Here is a 17315-nt window from a genome sequence, read left to right on the forward strand (position 1 = left end):
ATCCCACTTTGACGTTGGCGAAATCATCGACAGTACCGATGGAGCCATACTACTTAAAGATTGATTGATTATTTGGCTGGATTAAAAGACCACCAAAAACCACCATTTGACATTTTCCTCAGTTCATCTTATGACAATACTGGAAAAAATGAAAGAACTTGCGATTGTTGTCTCACTCACTCATAGACAAAATGTAATAGCTCAGTTCAGTTCTTTATTTGCTTTCTTAAGATACAAGTATCATGCAAAATTAGCTCCATGCATGAATTTATTTTTATTTTTGGATTCATAATTTATATCGTTGGAACACCGGAAATGATAAAAGAGGCCGGGAAGTAAGGGGTTGCCGGCTGAATGCATATATACGGCCGAACGTAGTGAGGCCGGATAGTTATGAGGCCGACAACCCCTTTTCACGCCGATGTATGTATAGTGCTTTTCTCAAACATGCAATGAAATAAATAAAGAAATCTCCACGAAATCAAAGTTTTAATTCTAAAGAAACTAAAAGTAAACTAGGCACAAAATATAACTACCACCTGTACCTATCTTTATCACACGTGTCGTATATTTTACACATGTAGTTTATCAATTTATTACACAAATGTTCAAAAGTATATTTATGTATTTTTGATTTTTCGCCTTGCATCCTTCTGACTGTAGTTTTAGCCACATAACTAAGATTACATAGTTTTTTATGTTGATATTATGCTTCACATACATCGTTGCCTTAAACATGGAGTATAATTAACAGGTATTCATTTAATATTTTCGTCGGAACTCATATTAAATAACACAATAAACAACGCACAATAAATCCAATAAAAATAGAATTACAGATACACTAGCGATGGGCGAGTCGAGTTGTCTGATTCGAATGATTCGAATCACATTACAGGCGAGTCAACTCGAATCAAGTCTCCGTGCAATTCGAATCAACTCGACGTAGCGATTTCCACGCGCGAACAACGAACATTTGTTAACCGATCCGGTGAGTCGGCGATGCCGTTCGAATCGCCAACGCCAACTCGCCGAGCCGGGCTAGATGCGAATCGGATCGAACCAATTCACAAATGAAAACTTACCTACTTGCCTTACACTTACAACTGGCCAGCGTTAAGTGACTCCTCTGATCATATACATATTATGAAAAGAGGTGTCAAACAACACTGGCTATGCTCACAGACGAGAAAAATTTTTAGTGAATTAGTAGCGTACTATCTGTTGCCGTCGCCCCGTCGCTCTCGCTCCTACTAATGGAAGTGATAGTGATGGCGATAGGATAGGTACACGAATTTTGAAAATACTTGACTATAGTCGGAGAGTCCGAGTAAGGCGATTCTCTCATCTCATCCGTTATGCATTATTATACGTTTTTAAGCAAATAAATGATTACATCGAAAAAAAAAACATTTAAATATCACTGCAATGGTTTACATTGGTGAAAAGATTTTGTTTGTTTGGACACTTTCTTTACTATGGCGTAAACAAAAAAATATTTTCTAGTAATAAGAAATGCATCAATAACAAGAAACATTTTAAAAACGAAATAAAATACGGCCCAAAATGGGGAATTTCCTTTTTATCGTTTCTATTTTGATTAGTTTCTTATTACGGAGAAAAATAATGAAAAATTCATCAAAATGAACAAAAATGACCTGTAAACTTTTCTCTGCGGATCACAATTGCACACATATTATATATGTATACTTTTTGAGACACATATAAGGATCTTTATCTATATATTAACCACATGGAGCTACAATTTCTCAGTCCACACATTATCTAACATACTTACTACACATAACATACGTCTTAGATTGAATCAATTAAGAGGTGAAGGTACGTAAAAATTAGTTATCGTTTCTTAGACTATGTCCTTGACCTTGTTAGGTCTGGCGATGTCCCTTTTACTTAATCTGATATCTCTGTGTACCACTTGACTCGCCGTTACAACTCGAGTTTGCGGGCCTTATCCGTGCACGTTGGACCCGGTTGCCGTGTCGCGAATCACGATCCTTCGATCCTACGGCCGCCAACCAAACATTTTCGTCGAGTCGAATCAACTCGAGTTTCAATTCGAATCAGCAGACGAATCAATTCGAATCATTCGAATTGGAAAAAAGTGGACTCGTCCCATCGCTAAGATACACAATGAAAAATGTTCAACTTTACCTCCAAAACGATTTAAAAAACACCTACGCGTGTTTGAGTAGACATTTTTACCGCTAATATTTAAATAGAATATAGTTTGTCAAAGGACTGTCTCATTTCAAACATAGACAGAGATAATCATACTATCTTTGTCTTACCCAAAAGAAAAGGATGAGTATAGTTTTTTTGTTCTTATTTACTGACAAACTGGTTTGACCAACTATATTTTAAATCTGTATTGTAGGTAAATTTGCAATTCAATATTATGGGAATTTGTTAATAATGTTTTATTTATATATTTTTTGTAAATTCGATACAAATAAAACTGCAAAATATATTAATTATCGTTTATTGTTTTTTTTAAAGGGGTATTGGCAGAATGTCATTCCGAACCATAAGCAAATATTGGTTATAGTTTTTTTTTTGGCTGAATGCCATGATGCTGTGTCACAAATATATGTGAAATGGAAATTAAAAAAGAGCCACTTCCCGGCCTAGGCCTGCAACTTTGTATGAAATTTCATTACAGGGCCCTCGTCTAGCCGCGCCGGAGTCGTGATACTTCCCAGCCTAATATAAAGAACGTAATATCAATATTACATAGCATGTTTGAGAAAATACTTTTTTCTACTCGTCGAGTATAATCTGTGTATTTCGACTTCACATGCAACACTACAACCTTACTCTTTTCAACGTTGGATAGTCTATGGCACTTCCGACTCAAGCATAAGAATTTTATCGATACGGTTTAGTCAATTATAAAAATTTTGAAAATAGAACTTCATACATTTCAGTAAAATATTTCTTGTTTAAGGAGACTCGATTCAATGCAAATTAGTCTACTTAAACACGCTGCTGCGTCGTATCTGCTTTGTGATTGGTTGGCCAACAATTGCTTCATAAGTCATAAACGCGCATGTGACACCCTTTATATAGCAACATCCATATCCTACGAAAACCGCTTAGCGTTGCTTGTTAGTCTCCATAGGCTACGGTGGCCAAAATCGAGAAAAAAACTGTCTTAAAATTGAATTTAGCGCGGAGCAGGTACCAGGGTCTCATGAGTTACGAGGAGGTGTCGTTGACCAACCCGCCGGGGGCGCCGGGCCCGGCGGCCGGTGCGCGTACGAGTATGAAGGTATCGCGGGTCGCGGCAGCTCGCGTATCTTAGCTGTATACTTTTGGTTTGTTTACTTAAGTATATGATTCTACTAGTTGAAAATATTATTTTTTTGTCTCGTAGAAAAAGTATTGTATACAATAGTGATATAATCAAGCTTCACTAGACTTATATTGACCGGGATATAGACCGTGATTACCTTTTGTATTATTTGTGAGCTCCCGATATTTCGACGCAGTTACATGCATCATGTTCACGGGTGACTGAAGATAGCGGGTGGGTGTCAAAGTTGTGTAGACAGCGCTCTGTCTACCCTCATTCTTGCGCGTCGGCTGCGTTCACTTTCAACGTTACCAACGGTCGCATTCACACTTGTTGGTCGCATTCACAATGATGTTCGCAAGTCAGCTATTGCTCAGCATCTCCTTGAGTCGGGTACAAATCACTGGATCGAGTTGCATAGTCCCAAGGTCATTTCGACAGAACGCCACTATATACCAAGATTGGTAAGAGAAGCCGTTGAAATTCACAAATACAAAAATTTTAATCGTGAAGATGGGTTTAAACTGTCAAATGTGTGGAATCCTGTGATTTGTTTGTGTAAAAAACCAGAGATATCCGAATCAAACACGCGTAGTGACACCGTGAGTGTAGTGTGTTTGGACACTCGTTGGAGTGTGAACGCGACCGGACCAACAAGTGTGAATGCGACCGTTGGTAACGTTGAAAGTGAACGCAGCCGACGCGCAAGAATGAGGGTAGACAGAGCGCTGTCTACACAACTTTGACACCCACCCGCTATCTTCAGTCACCCGTGAACATGATGCATGTAACTGCGTCGAAATATCGGGAGCTCACAAATAATACAAAAGGTAATCACGGTCTATATCCCGGTCAATATAAGTCTAGTGAAACTAACCGTGAATCATTCAAAACTATAATCAAGCTTTTCAATCTCGTACCTTAATATTCACCTTAATAAGAGTTCGAAACGTCGGGATGTATTATAAATTCAATATACGCGATATAATCCGTTTTCATAGTTTTATTTCTCGTACCTTAACTTAAGCAACTCAGCAAGCTTCGTTGCTTAAACACGATACTCGACTGAAAAGCTCTCTATTATATCACGATTGTATAAAATACTATTGTAAACCTTAACATTATTTTATTAAAAAATATTTAAAATGTTGAAAATTTTTGAGCGGTTGAAACGCTCATAATTTTTGGCGCGAATTCGACAGAGCGTGATGACGTCACACGTTGGGCGGTCACAATTGGTCATTGCATATTTGGCGGGAAATTCAACGTTTGCGCGCGCAGCTAAAGCTATGTAAACTTTATCAATAGCTTATGGAAAACACAAGAAACATTTCTAGCAATAAAAACAAGTGTCTCTAATATAAATATTCGTAGAAACACGTTGATTTATAAAGCGTGTGGACACAGGGCAATCATCAAATATTTGGTGCTCAATAAAACATGATTTTAAGTGTTTATCTATTTAAAGAAGTGTATGCGGTTTTAATATGATATGCCTGGGTAAGTAATAAACAGTTTACAATAGTTTTACCGTCCATTTGTTATGTTTTTACATATTACTTTGGTATTTTACTTCTAAGAATCGGGCCATGAACGAGTTTGGTTCTGAGGATTTGGGCGTTTATTTAGGTATATATAATACTAATAACCTAAAGTAAAACTAAAATCACTGGGTTAACTATTTGGCAACGATAGTCTAAAATATTTTAATTGAAAACTCAATAATATTTCATTTAAAAGTGCCATACTCGACATACCGACACTCAAGATTCAAGGTCGCGAGTGTGGCCATTTTGTTCAGTTTTAAAAGAAGATAGAAAAGTATGGATAATACTTCTGTTTAGTGTTTATTTTTTTTATCTCGTTTGATTTGGTTAAAGTTTTTTTTTTATGCTAAAGGGATTTGGCTTGTACTAACATGCATGTATGTTTATTTGCTTTGCTTTGATTCTAATGAAGTGCACGCACGCGAGGAGGAAGAAGCAGAAGTAGAGGTGTGCGTACTCGTGGTGGTAGAGGGGGCAGCACATGCTGCGTATTGCTGCATATTGTTAAAACTGTTCAAAGCCAATAACCAAATACCTCATAGAGAATTCCGATGCCACTTGATCAGAGAAGTAATAGATTGCCACACCCCACGTCTTCCGATCCATGCACCACCTGCCAGCTCTGCCAGTACAAAGGTGTACAGCGTGCGACAACACCACCTGGCTGAATACCCGTTCATACCGCATAGTAAAGGACGCCACCGACTAGTGTGTGTTGTATGCAAAAAAAAGCGCACAACTATGTACTGTGTGGGCTGCAACAAACCTGTTTGTTTCTCCCCTTGCTTTGTAAATATATTACTTATATTTTGTATTACACTTATATTTTGTAAGTATCTACTTACACACACTAAAATAAAGTATTTAGCTTATATACATTGTTTTAGTGTAAGTATCATTTATGCATATATTACTAGATTTTGCCCGTGACTTCGTCTGCGTGGACTTAGTAACCACAGCTAGAGTAAGAATAGCGCCTGGATATAGTCTAATAGCAATCATTCAATTTGAGCGTATGCTTAATTGTTTAAACGAATTATCAGCCAATTCATTAATTATCTCAATTACACCCCGCTTTTCACCCTCTTCCTCTTATGGGACGATTTTCGGAATAAAAACTATCCTGTGTCCTTCTCCGGGACTCTATGCTAAATTTCAACTAAATCGGTTCAGCGGTTTAAGCGTGAAGAGGTAACACACAGACAGACAGACATACACACTTTCGCATTTATAATATTAGTATGGAATGGAAGTATGGATGGACGTGTACCATATCTTTGTACGTTTCTTTGTATAATTTGAATCCCTATTAGATACACACATGTAAAAGTTTTGCATGCGTTTGGTTACTTTAATTTAAAGCACTAGCAGATACAAACGTAAAAGCAGAAAAAAGCGGCTGCCACAGCTCTTCGTTTGAAAAATCTAAACCTATGGACATCTTTCAGCTCATCGCACAAGAAGATCTATGAAAATACGATCTCAAAACTGCCCATGCTGGAAGCGCCTATCGACAAAATACCAAAAACTATGATCTTTTGGAGAGATTACGCCATATCGTTAACAGAAGATCCGAAAGAAGGACTAAACCAAATAAACCTAAGAATATTTACAGATGGCTCAAAAACAAATGAAGGGACAGGATGTGGTGTCTTCTCAGAGGACCTGAACATACACATCATAAAATCCCTTGGTGAACACAATACGGTATTCCAAGCTGAATGTGTAGGAATAATAGAAGCTTGCAATGCTATTACAAGACGACAAGTGAAACACGAAACCATACTAATACTGTCAGACAGTAAATCGGTACTACAAGCGCTATGCAGCGACAAACTTACTTCAGAGCTTATACTTGAATGTCATCGGAGTCTCACTGAAGTGAGCAAAGAAGGCAACAAAGTAACAGTACAATGGATAAAGGGGCATAGTGGATCAAGAGGAAACGATGCAGCGGATGAACTGGCCAGGAAAGGTTCAGAAACACATATGGACCGAGCCAATCATGCCCCTACCAATATCCTACATACACAACCAGCTAGAACAACATCACAGACAACTGCACAACAAGTACTGGAGCAAATACCTAGGGAATCCATGCACACTAAAGGAGGCAACTAGCAACCTGAAGACTTTGCTCGGCTTCGTGGAGGAGCTGGGGTGGTTAGAGTAGCGCTACCTCGTTTCACGCAAAATAGGCACAATGGATGTCGAGTTGCGGAAAATGCCCAGCAATACTAACTAACTAACTAACTAACTAAAACGTAAAAGTTTCAGTTTGGCTATATTTGTTTTTAATCTAGCTAACCACTGGTTTTTTTATTAAGCTGGGCTAAAATTTGTACAATTTACCTCTTATTAGTAGTTCACATTCAACATAAAAAAATATCAGAAGTCGTATCCATACTAATGTAGCCCTGGTAAAAAAGTGTTAGTAATAATTTTTTAGATTTTTGTCACAGTGTTATGCAGTTTTCTAATAAAAAAAGGCATTGTATTTATTAATTTTTGTAATGTTATTTAATGTAGTTGTAAAACCTACAAATTGTAATTTGAACAACTTTAGGAACTTGGTATTATGAAACAATGTACGAAGGTCATCTTTCTACTTTAGCTTTCAAGTGCCATATTAATAGACTCATTTTTTTTTAAATCGGAAGTTTTGTTACAAAAGTCGGTGAAAATGCATATTTTATGAGGCATTCTGCAAAATAAATATATAATTTGAAACGCTTGATTAATAAATGATAACAAAACAAGATTTGAAAGATTACTCAGTTTTTGACTGATGTTTTACTTGACAGATTTCAGATCCAACTTTGACATGCTTGTAATGTATAAAAGATTTATGCAAAGGTATAATTTTATTACCTTTCCTTGTATATACATGTGTAATACTGTCAATAAAATTCTTTTTCTTTGAAATAGTGCTTTTATTTTGTATTTCTAGACTCTTCTATATAAAAATCCGGAAAACTTTTGCTCGGCCTAGGTTAAATGAGGATTAGCGAATTGCACATATATCGAAAATATATGTTTGTCAACGTAATTAATAGCCTATCTCATACTTATTATAGCGCCATGCGTTTTATGTGTAACCTTCATACAAAAATAAACAATAATCGTCAAATTTGTAACACCCGCCAATTTCTTATTGACCACCCGTCAGACTACGTCAGACCCTCTGACACTTAAGCATTTTCGCGCAAAATGGCGCCGCCACTTGACAGCTTTTTGATGTAACAGTGCTGCCACCCGAAGGGTTATGCTTTTTTTGAACTGAACAAAATTCGACCGTGGTAGTGCTAGATGGAGATTTCGTCTTAACGAGTAACTTTGAGTTTGGTTTACCAATTTGTATGAGCTTTTATTTCTGTAAATATGTCTGGCAATGTAAATGTGTCTAGCGTGTTGTGAATACGATACTTTTTACCAAGCTCTTATTTTTGCCCGGCTTTGCTTTAGTTATTATTCTGAGAAACAAACCGCCTTTTGACGCATCAATGTCACAGTGAAAACTTGTCAAAAACTTGTTTAAGGCATGTTATGTACAAGTTACTCTATGGTTTAGGATGTGCACTAGTGCTGCACTCTGGCGGCAGAACAATGCAGTAATACTCCCTAATTTCGTGTGAAGCCTACATTTATTGAATGTTTTCAGAATGAAATGCGAGCGAAATACAACAACTTATGGAAGCATGTGCTCTTCAAACCACCTCCTTGGACGCTTGCAGATGTGCTGCAGTGTTTGCTCAAGCACTGGGTGGCGGTCTTCAACGAGGTCTTCCCAAGAATAGAACATTTAATTACTGATTTGAAGAATTCTCTTGCTTCTATTGAGAGCAAAGGTACACTAAATTAGCAATTTTAATAACTCTTAATTTGCACTTTTTGCCAAACAAACCGTATTTTTTTTATTATGGAATTCTGTGCTTTCATTGTCTATCAGAAGTGAACTCCGAAGTTTCTACATGTAATAAGTTTACTTAGTTATACTATAGCAGCTTTTCTGATAAACAAATTTCCACACCAATTTCTTTACAGACCCCAAGTCTCTGTCGCAGTCGGAAGTAACGAATTTCAAAGAGCTCTGCCTGGACATAGCTCGTAAATGCCTAATAATTCCCGAATACATGGAGCTAGCAAAGATGACCGTGGAGCGGCTGGAGAAGCGTGATCCCCGGCCAGAGTTGCCCGTTATAGAGGCCTTTGAGGGAATCTGGACTGTGTTCTCTAGCTACTGGTGAGTCTGACTTATGACCATTTTTTTTGACGGTGTGGAAATGTTATGCAAATATGCATCGTCCCTCGGGCCTGAGGTCGGCTCATTTTGAGGGGATATGTGGGACTCTCACCTCCCGGCTTTTTCCACTAAGAAAGAGGGGGTGGAGCCTACCCACTAAATGGCTTTTCCCACGGATTCCACAATGTGCCATTTGGGGATAGTTTGGGGAGGCGTCCTGGGATCGCGAACATTCTACAATGACGAGTCTGACTTATAACCTGCCTTGTATATATTGTAATAAAAGTGATTAGCGATTGCGTATTCTCCCTGCTTGGAAACTTACAAATAGATGTAGATGATTATTATTTTCACTAATAAAGGGAATATATATGAGAATGAAAGCGATGCATAATTAAATAATTATGATAGTTGTGTTAATACCAGTCTCTATATAAAAAACTCGCTCATTGCTACTTAAATCATTAAATTATTTATTCATTTGCAAGAATGTAGTACACAAAACAAGTTCTTACAATATAAAGATGTCCAATACATTCTGCTTAACAAAGCATGCAAAGAAGGCTTAGACTAAACTTAACTAAATGACAAATATTTATTATTTTATTATTTTTCTCCTTGCCAACTACTTCTATGGGGAAATCATAATTTTTTTTTCGTAATTAATCAGTGCAAAGCTGGCGACGGGCTTGGGCGTGGCGCACAGCATAGAGGACAAGCTGCCGACGGACGACCCCCTCGACGTCATCACCAGCAAGTTGCCCATGTTCAGCAACCAGGTCAACTATCTCACCATGGCCATCAAAGGGTAAGTTGTAATACTTGTAATACACATACAACTGCCTGCTGCTAACCTTGCTGATGTTGAGTAACGTTAGCAGTTTCCTAGGGTGCACTCTGCGTGCTCTTTAAACCTCTGCAAGCGTCCATAGGCTTTCGCTTTATGGAAAGCTGGCCTTGCGGCTGTTTGCTACCATCGCGTTTTCTTAGTATTTTAGCCATTTTTAGGTGTATCTTCTACGAAGGAGGACAACCTACTGCAGACGACCTCCGTATTTCTTTCTGACATGCTAGACCAAACCTACATTTTACATTAATAATGACAAATTTATATATTTGAGAAGGATAGCAATTTCCTGAACGATGATGCTTTGCCTTTTAGGCAATGTAATTTTTGCATTCTATAACTGTGTTCCTAGTGTGTATTCCTTGTTCATTAATAATCTAAGACATAAACAGAGTAGCAGAATATTTTACAAGAATTAGAGCTATTCCTTTATTTTCAGCGCATTAAGTATAGACCCTTCAGACCCGAGCTTGGACGAGCACGTGTCGCGCCTGGAGATGGTGTTCAAAGACTCCGTGAACCTCATCAGCCGCGACAGCCGCCAGATCCACACGCACAGCCTGAGGATATTCTGCATCAAGTGCAGGTATACATATGTTGACTATTTCCCTTCAGACCCGAGCGATGGGCACTGGTTCCATCTAGAGATGGTGTTCAGACTCCGTGAACCTCATCAGCCGCAACAGCTGCCAGATCCACACGCACAGCCTGAGGATATTCTGCATCAAGTGCAGGTATACATATGTTGAGTACTTCCATTCAGACCCGAGCGATGGGCACTGGTTCCATCTAGAGATGGTGTTCAGACTCCGTGAAACTCATCAGCCGCAACAGCTGCCAGATCCACACGCACAGCCTGAGGATATTCTGCATCAAGTGTTATGTATATACATACATATGTTGACTATTTCCCTTCAGACCCGAGCGATGGGCACTGGTTCCATCTAGAGATGGTGTTCAGACTCCGTGAACCTCATCAGCCGCAACAGCTGCCAGATCCACACGCACAGCTTGAGGATATTCTGCATCAAGTGCAGGTATACATATGTTGAGTACTTCCATTCAGACTCGAGCGATGGGCACTGGTTCCATCTAGAGATGGTGTTCAGACTCCGTAAACCTCATCAGCCGCAACAGCTGCCAGATCCACACGCACAGCCTGAGGATATTCTGCATCAATTGCAGGTATACATATGTTGAGTACTTCCCTTCAGACCCGAGCGATGTGCACTGGTTCCATCTAGAGATGGTGTTCAGACTCCGTGAACCTCATCAGCCGCAACAGCTGCCAGATCCACACGCACAGCCTAAGGATATTCTGCACTAAGTGCAGGTATACATACGTTGAGTACTTCCATTCAGACCCGAGCGATGGGCACTGGTTCCATCTAGAGATGGTGTTCAGACTCCGTGAAACTCATCAGCCGCAACAGCTGCCAGATCCACACGCACAGCCTGAGGATATTCTGCATCAAGTGCAGGTATACATATGTTGAGTACTTCCATTCAGACCCGAGCGATGGGCACTGGTTCCATCTAGAGATGGTGTTCAGACTCCGTGAAACTCATCAGCCGCAACAGCTGCCAGATCCACACGCACAGCCTGAGGATATTCTGCATCAAGTGTTATGTATATACGTACATATGTTGACTATTTCCCTTCAGACCCGAGCGATGGGCACTGGTTCCATATAGAGATGGTGTTCAGACTCCGTGAACCTCATCAGCCGCAACAGCTGCCAGATCCACACGCACAGCTTGAGGATATTCTGCATCAAGTGCAGGTATACATATGTTGAGTACTTCCATTCAGACTCGAGCGATGGGCACTGGTTCCATCTAGAGATGGTGTTCAGACTCCGTAAACCTCATCAGCCGCAACAGCTGCCAGATCCACACGCACAGCCTAAGGATATTCTGCACTAAGTGCAGGTATACATACGTTGAGTACTTCCATTCAGACCCGAGCGATGGGCACTGGTTCCATCTAGAGATGGTGTTCAGACTCCGTGAAACTCATCAGCCGCAACAGCTGCCAGATCCACACGCACAGCCTGAGGATATTCTGCATCAAGTGCAGGTATACATATGTTGAGTACTTCCATTCAGACCCGAGCGATGGGCACTGGTTCCATCTAGAGATGGTGTTCAGACTCCGTGAAACTCATCAGCCGCAACAGCTGCCAGATCCACACGCACAGCCTGAGGATATTCTGCATCAAGTGTTATGTATATACGTACATATGTTGACTATTTCCCTTCAGACCCGAGCGATGGGCACTGGTTCCATATAGAGATGGTGTTCAGACTCCGTGAACCTCATCAGCCGCAACAGCTGCCAGATCCACACGCACAGCTTGAGGATATTCTGCATCAAGTGCAGGTATACATATGTTGAGTACTTCCATTCAGACTCGAGCGATGGGCACTGGTTCCATCTAGAGATGGTGTTCAGACTCCGTAAACCTCATCAGCCGCAACAGCTGCCAGATCCACACGCACAGCCTGAGGATATTCTGCATCAAGTGCAGGTATACATATGTTGAGTACTTCCCTTCAGACCCGAGCGATGTGCACTGGTTCCATCTAGAGATGGTGTTCAGACTCCTTGAACCTCATCAGCCGCAACAGCTGCCAGATCCACACGCACAGCTTAAAGAAATTCTGCATTTAGTGCAGGTATACATACGTTGAGTACTTCCCTTCAGACCCGAGCGATGAGCACTGGTTCCACTGGGAGATGGTGCTGTTCAAAGACTCCGTGAGGTATTATCAACCGCGACAGTCGTCAGATGCACATGCACAATCTGAGGATATTTTATCGTTGTGGATTGGCCGTGACGTCACATTACTGTATATCAATCATATAATAGTAAAACCATGCGGCTTAAAACATCGTGAGGTTTACTGATTCTTGACCTAGTAGCAATATTAATTGTGGAATAAATGCCTGACAGCTTTGTAGTATAGTATAAAATACATACGATAATTTTCTGTGCATTTTACTTTAGATACATAAAGTGGAGGTTAATATAGATTGATAATAATGTAAACAAATTTGTTTATTTGTTATTTTCTCTGAAATATTAATTTGGTTGTCCTTAAAAAGTGCGAGATTACGAAGTAATAAAGGTAAATTGGTTTGTTTGTTTACCTTGAGGTATAAAGTTTTATTATTTATGAGGTATAACTAGGTATGTATCACCAACCCAATCAGCAGTTTGAAACTGTCTTAAATTTTGACAGGAACATGCTGGAAGAGGCTCACACCAAGTTCGCGCAGCTGAAGGAGCTGCTCGACCTGTGCAAGGAGCGCGTCGCGTGCAAGTAGAACGTAATGTCGTGGTCAGTTACTCGAATATTCCGTCTAGCGTGTTAGATCACCGCCGTGGTGGGCTATTTGGATGTTTCACGACTCACCAGGGCCAGGGCAATCGCATAGGTGCGTTCAGATCTGACGGGTGTGACACTAGTGCGCCATTCTCAAACTTCTCATTTAATGCACGCGAGCTGCACGTTACATTAAAGTAATGTACAAAGACACAATGATAAATATTCATATTAAATCACATTTGTAGACCGAAATAAATGTCATATACGAAGGAAAAAATGACCAAAGCCTCCAGTGTCCAGAAATGGAATCGAACCAGCGTACCCCGTTTACCGGACAGATGCCTGAACCGCTCGGCTATCCGGTCACGGTGGCATTGGTCGAAATTTCCAAGTATATGACAATTCCCGAAGGCTTGTGGCGCCCCCTGGCAAATGGCTTGGAAATTTCGACCCATGCCACCGTGACCGGATAGCCGAGCGGTTCAGGCACCTGTCCGGTAAACGGGGTACGCTGGTTCGATTCCAGCTCTGGACACTGGAGGTTTTGGTCATTTTTTCCTTCGTATATGACATTTATTTCGGTTTATAGTTTAAATAGTAGTGTGTCTACTTGAAAAACCACATATTAAAATATTTTCATAGAAAATAATTTAATTTGTTCTTAGAGCACATTTGTAGATGTAGATGTAGATGTAGATGTAGTGTAGGGACGCCCGGCCGGAGGCAGGCGGGCTGTCGATCACGTGTCGCGTTCATTCAGCCCAGTTCCCTGAAGTTGGAGCTGCAGGTTACTGTCCCGGCGTCATTCCCACACTATTCTCCTCAAATCTTCTTGTTTTCCTGCAGAACAGAAGGACATCTTTAAGTTCGACGTCCTTTAGTTCATTCCCTCTCAGCGTGTCTCTACCGAATGTATTATATCGCGATGCCGCATACATAATACACTCTGCTAGTGAGTGAAAGCTAGTCTCCTCCTTACCACAATGTGGACAGGAGGCGTCTCTGCTAATTTCCATTATCTTAAGGTGTCTGTTGAGAGTGTTATGACCTGTAATGATACCTGTCAATAGTCTTAGACTGCTCTTACCTAGTTTCAAAAGATACCTGGTTCTCCTGTGATCTATACCTTTAATCATCATCTTCGACTGTCTACATCCAGCCTCTTCTTCCCATACTCTCTGTGCTTTTATCTCTTTTACCTTCTCTATGACTCCCTTCGTGACATCCGCTGACATGGGCAGAGCCGGTTCCGGACCTATATATCCCGTCTCCGCCCCTATCCTCGCCAGCTCGTTCGCTTTCTCATTTCCCGTTACTCCCTGGTGTCCTGGTACCCATGCCACCGTAACGCTTCTTTACTTGCTTATCGAGTTAAGCTCCTCTCGACATTCTCTCACCAGAGAGGAAGGTAACCGATATTTTCTTTAGTGCCTTCAGTGCTGCTTGGCTATCTGTGTATATTACAACAGCACCCTCTTGCTGCACACTCTATTTTACTATACGTGCGCAATGCGCTATATAGCACATACCTCTGCTTGGAACACGCTAGCATATCTACCCAGTGGTATTGATACTTTCTCTCCCAGTTTAGGGATCACTATGCCCGCTCCTGCTAGTTTCGACGAGCTTCTTCTTGAGCCATCCGTAAAGCAGATAGTCGTCGGGTGTCTGACTTCCACCTTCCAGTTGTCTCTCTGTCCTATATGTACTCTATATTTCTTATCAGATATCTCCTGCCTCTTTATAAGGTCGTTATTGGCCATCAACATCTCAAATTTTGATAATGCCTCTCTTTGTATCAGCGCGTGTCTCTTGTCCACGCAGCTTCCCCTCCATTCCTTGCATGCTTTCATTCTATACCACTGCTCAGTGGCCCTTTTCTCCACCTCAATCCAGAGTGGCTTCAAACCTAGCATAACCTCCATTGCATGTGTCGGGGTCGTTCTCATAGCCCCTGTCATCATGAGGCACGCTAATCTCTCCGCTCTCTCTCTCTGTACTTTGGTTAGGTCTTTTTGATATTCTTTAATATGTGCCCTATGCCACCATATCACGGCCCCATATAGCACCCTGGGTAGTATTACCGCCTTGTAGATCCAGTGGATCATTCCTGGCTTCAGCCCCCAGTTCTTTCCCACTGCCCTTTTGCATTGAAACAGTGTTTTTATAGCTTTTGCCGTCTGCTCCTTGATGTGAGTTTTGTACCTGAGTGTACTGTCTAGAGTAACGCCCAGATATTTCATCTCGTCCACCATTTCTAGTTCCATACCTTGTATCTTTATGGGTTTTATCTCCTTTATCCTTCTATTAGTGAATAACACTAGCTTTATTTTAGACGGATTGAGATCCAATCCTCTCTCTCTACACCACCCCAGAACCTGTCTGAGACCTCTTATCATTATATCTCTTATGACGCTAAGAACCGTCCCTCTCACTAGTAGCACTCCGTCATCAGAGTAAGCCTGCATGTACACGCCCCCTTTGTTGAGCCCTTTCACCATTGAGTCTAGCAGTAGGCACCACATCAGGGGGGACAGACATCCACCTTGTGGGAACCCTCTTCTTGGACTGATCTTCTTTGTTGCTCCTCCCAACTTCGCCGTTATGGATCTGCCTTTGAGCATTCTTTCTATCCATTGCGCTATTGTCGGTCGGATACCCTCTCTCTTCAGGCTTTCCTCTACGGCCTCAAAGGTTGCCTTAAAGGCCTCAAAGGCCCCCTCTACTTCAAAGAAGCAGCCTAATGCGAATTGTCTCGTTTCTAATGTCCTTTCCGCCCTTGCCGTTAGGTTGTGTAGGGCTGTCTCCGTTGACTTTCCTGCCATGTAAGCGTGCTGATTCCCGTGTAGCGGGTCTCCGCTGCTTTCCACTTTCTCTCTTATATGCTTATCTATCACCTCTCTAAAGCCTTTAGTACAAACGACGTCCGACTTATGCTTCTAAATGACTTCGCTTCTTGGTACGATTTCTTACACGGTTTTGGCAGAAAGACCACCCTTACCTCTCTCCATACCTCTGGAATGTAGCTTAGTGCTATACTTGCCCTATATAATTCCACTAGGTCATCTTTTATGTATCTATATCCTTTCTGCAGTAGTGCCGGCAGTACTCCGTCAGGGCCCGCAGCCTTGAAGGACGCAAAGGAGCTAATCGCCCATTCTACCCTCTCCTCCTCTACCACCTCCAATGCCGCCGCCCAGTCGGACTCCTCCCGACCTTCCTGTTCCTCTATTTCCGTCACCTCTTCGCAGTCCGGAAAATGTGATTTCAGCATGACGCTTAGTATCTCTTCCGGTTCCGTGACTAAGTCTCCATTCACTCTCAGACTACCCAGTTGGAACGCTCGGTCTCCCGCCAGCAGTTTCACTACTCGCGCTCCCTCTGAATAGCTGTTTATGTCTCCCGTGAACCTCCTCCAGCCCTCTAGTCTAGCTTTCTCTCTCAGTCTGGTGTATTTGTTCCTGACTTCTCTGTACGCGTCCCAGCTCTGAGAGTCATCCCTTTTTGTTGCTACTCTCATTGCCCTACGCACCTTCTTCCTTTCCTTCTGCAATTCTCTGTTCCACCAAGGCTGCCCTTTCCCTGTTTGTACTAGTTTCTCCGGGCACGCCTTGTGGTATGCTCCTATTATGATCTCTTTCAGTCTGAGTGCCCCATTTTCTAGGTCATTCACATTCTCATATCTGATTCCCGAGATAGCTGATTCTCTTAGCTCCTCTTCGTACTTCGTCCAGTCAGTTTTATGTGGATTTCTTACCCTCATCTTCTCTAAGCGACATTCGATACTGTAGAGTATTCTGCGGTGGTCAGACATGCTATCCCCCTCATCCACCCTCCAGTTCTTTACCTTGTCGCGCATCTCTTTCGTTGCTAGGGTAATATCAAGCACTTCTCTCCTTGCCCTCGTTATAAACGTTGGTGTGTTACCTGTGTTTATAATTTCTAGGTCGTTGCTAATTATGAATTCTATTAGGGACTCGCCCCTTTCATTAGTGTCGGTGCTACCCCACACCTCATGATGTGCGTTAG

General features: G+C 41.4%; 1 protein-coding gene across 1 annotated transcript in view; it reads left to right on the forward strand.

Moving 5' to 3' along the window:
• LOC134745722 (transcriptional protein SWT1-like) overlaps window positions 1-13539 on the forward strand; it is a 34599-nt gene extending 21060 nt beyond the window's left edge. The window contains exons 8-12 of the mRNA XM_063679818.1: window positions 8525-8711; window positions 8908-9106; window positions 9777-9914; window positions 10393-10539; window positions 13200-13539. Of these exons, the coding sequence (XP_063535888.1) occupies window positions 8525-8711; window positions 8908-9106; window positions 9777-9914; window positions 10393-10539; window positions 13200-13284 (756 nt within the window). The 3' untranslated portion in view covers window positions 13285-13539. The remainder of the gene's footprint in view (window positions 1-8524; window positions 8712-8907; window positions 9107-9776; window positions 9915-10392; window positions 10540-13199) is intronic.
• The last annotated feature ends 3776 nt before the right edge of the window (window positions 13540-17315 follow it).

Source organism: Cydia strobilella, chromosome 1 (assembly GCF_947568885.1).
Source record: "Cydia strobilella chromosome 1, ilCydStro3.1, whole genome shotgun sequence".
Taxonomy (NCBI): Eukaryota; Metazoa; Arthropoda; class Insecta; order Lepidoptera; family Tortricidae; genus Cydia; species Cydia strobilella.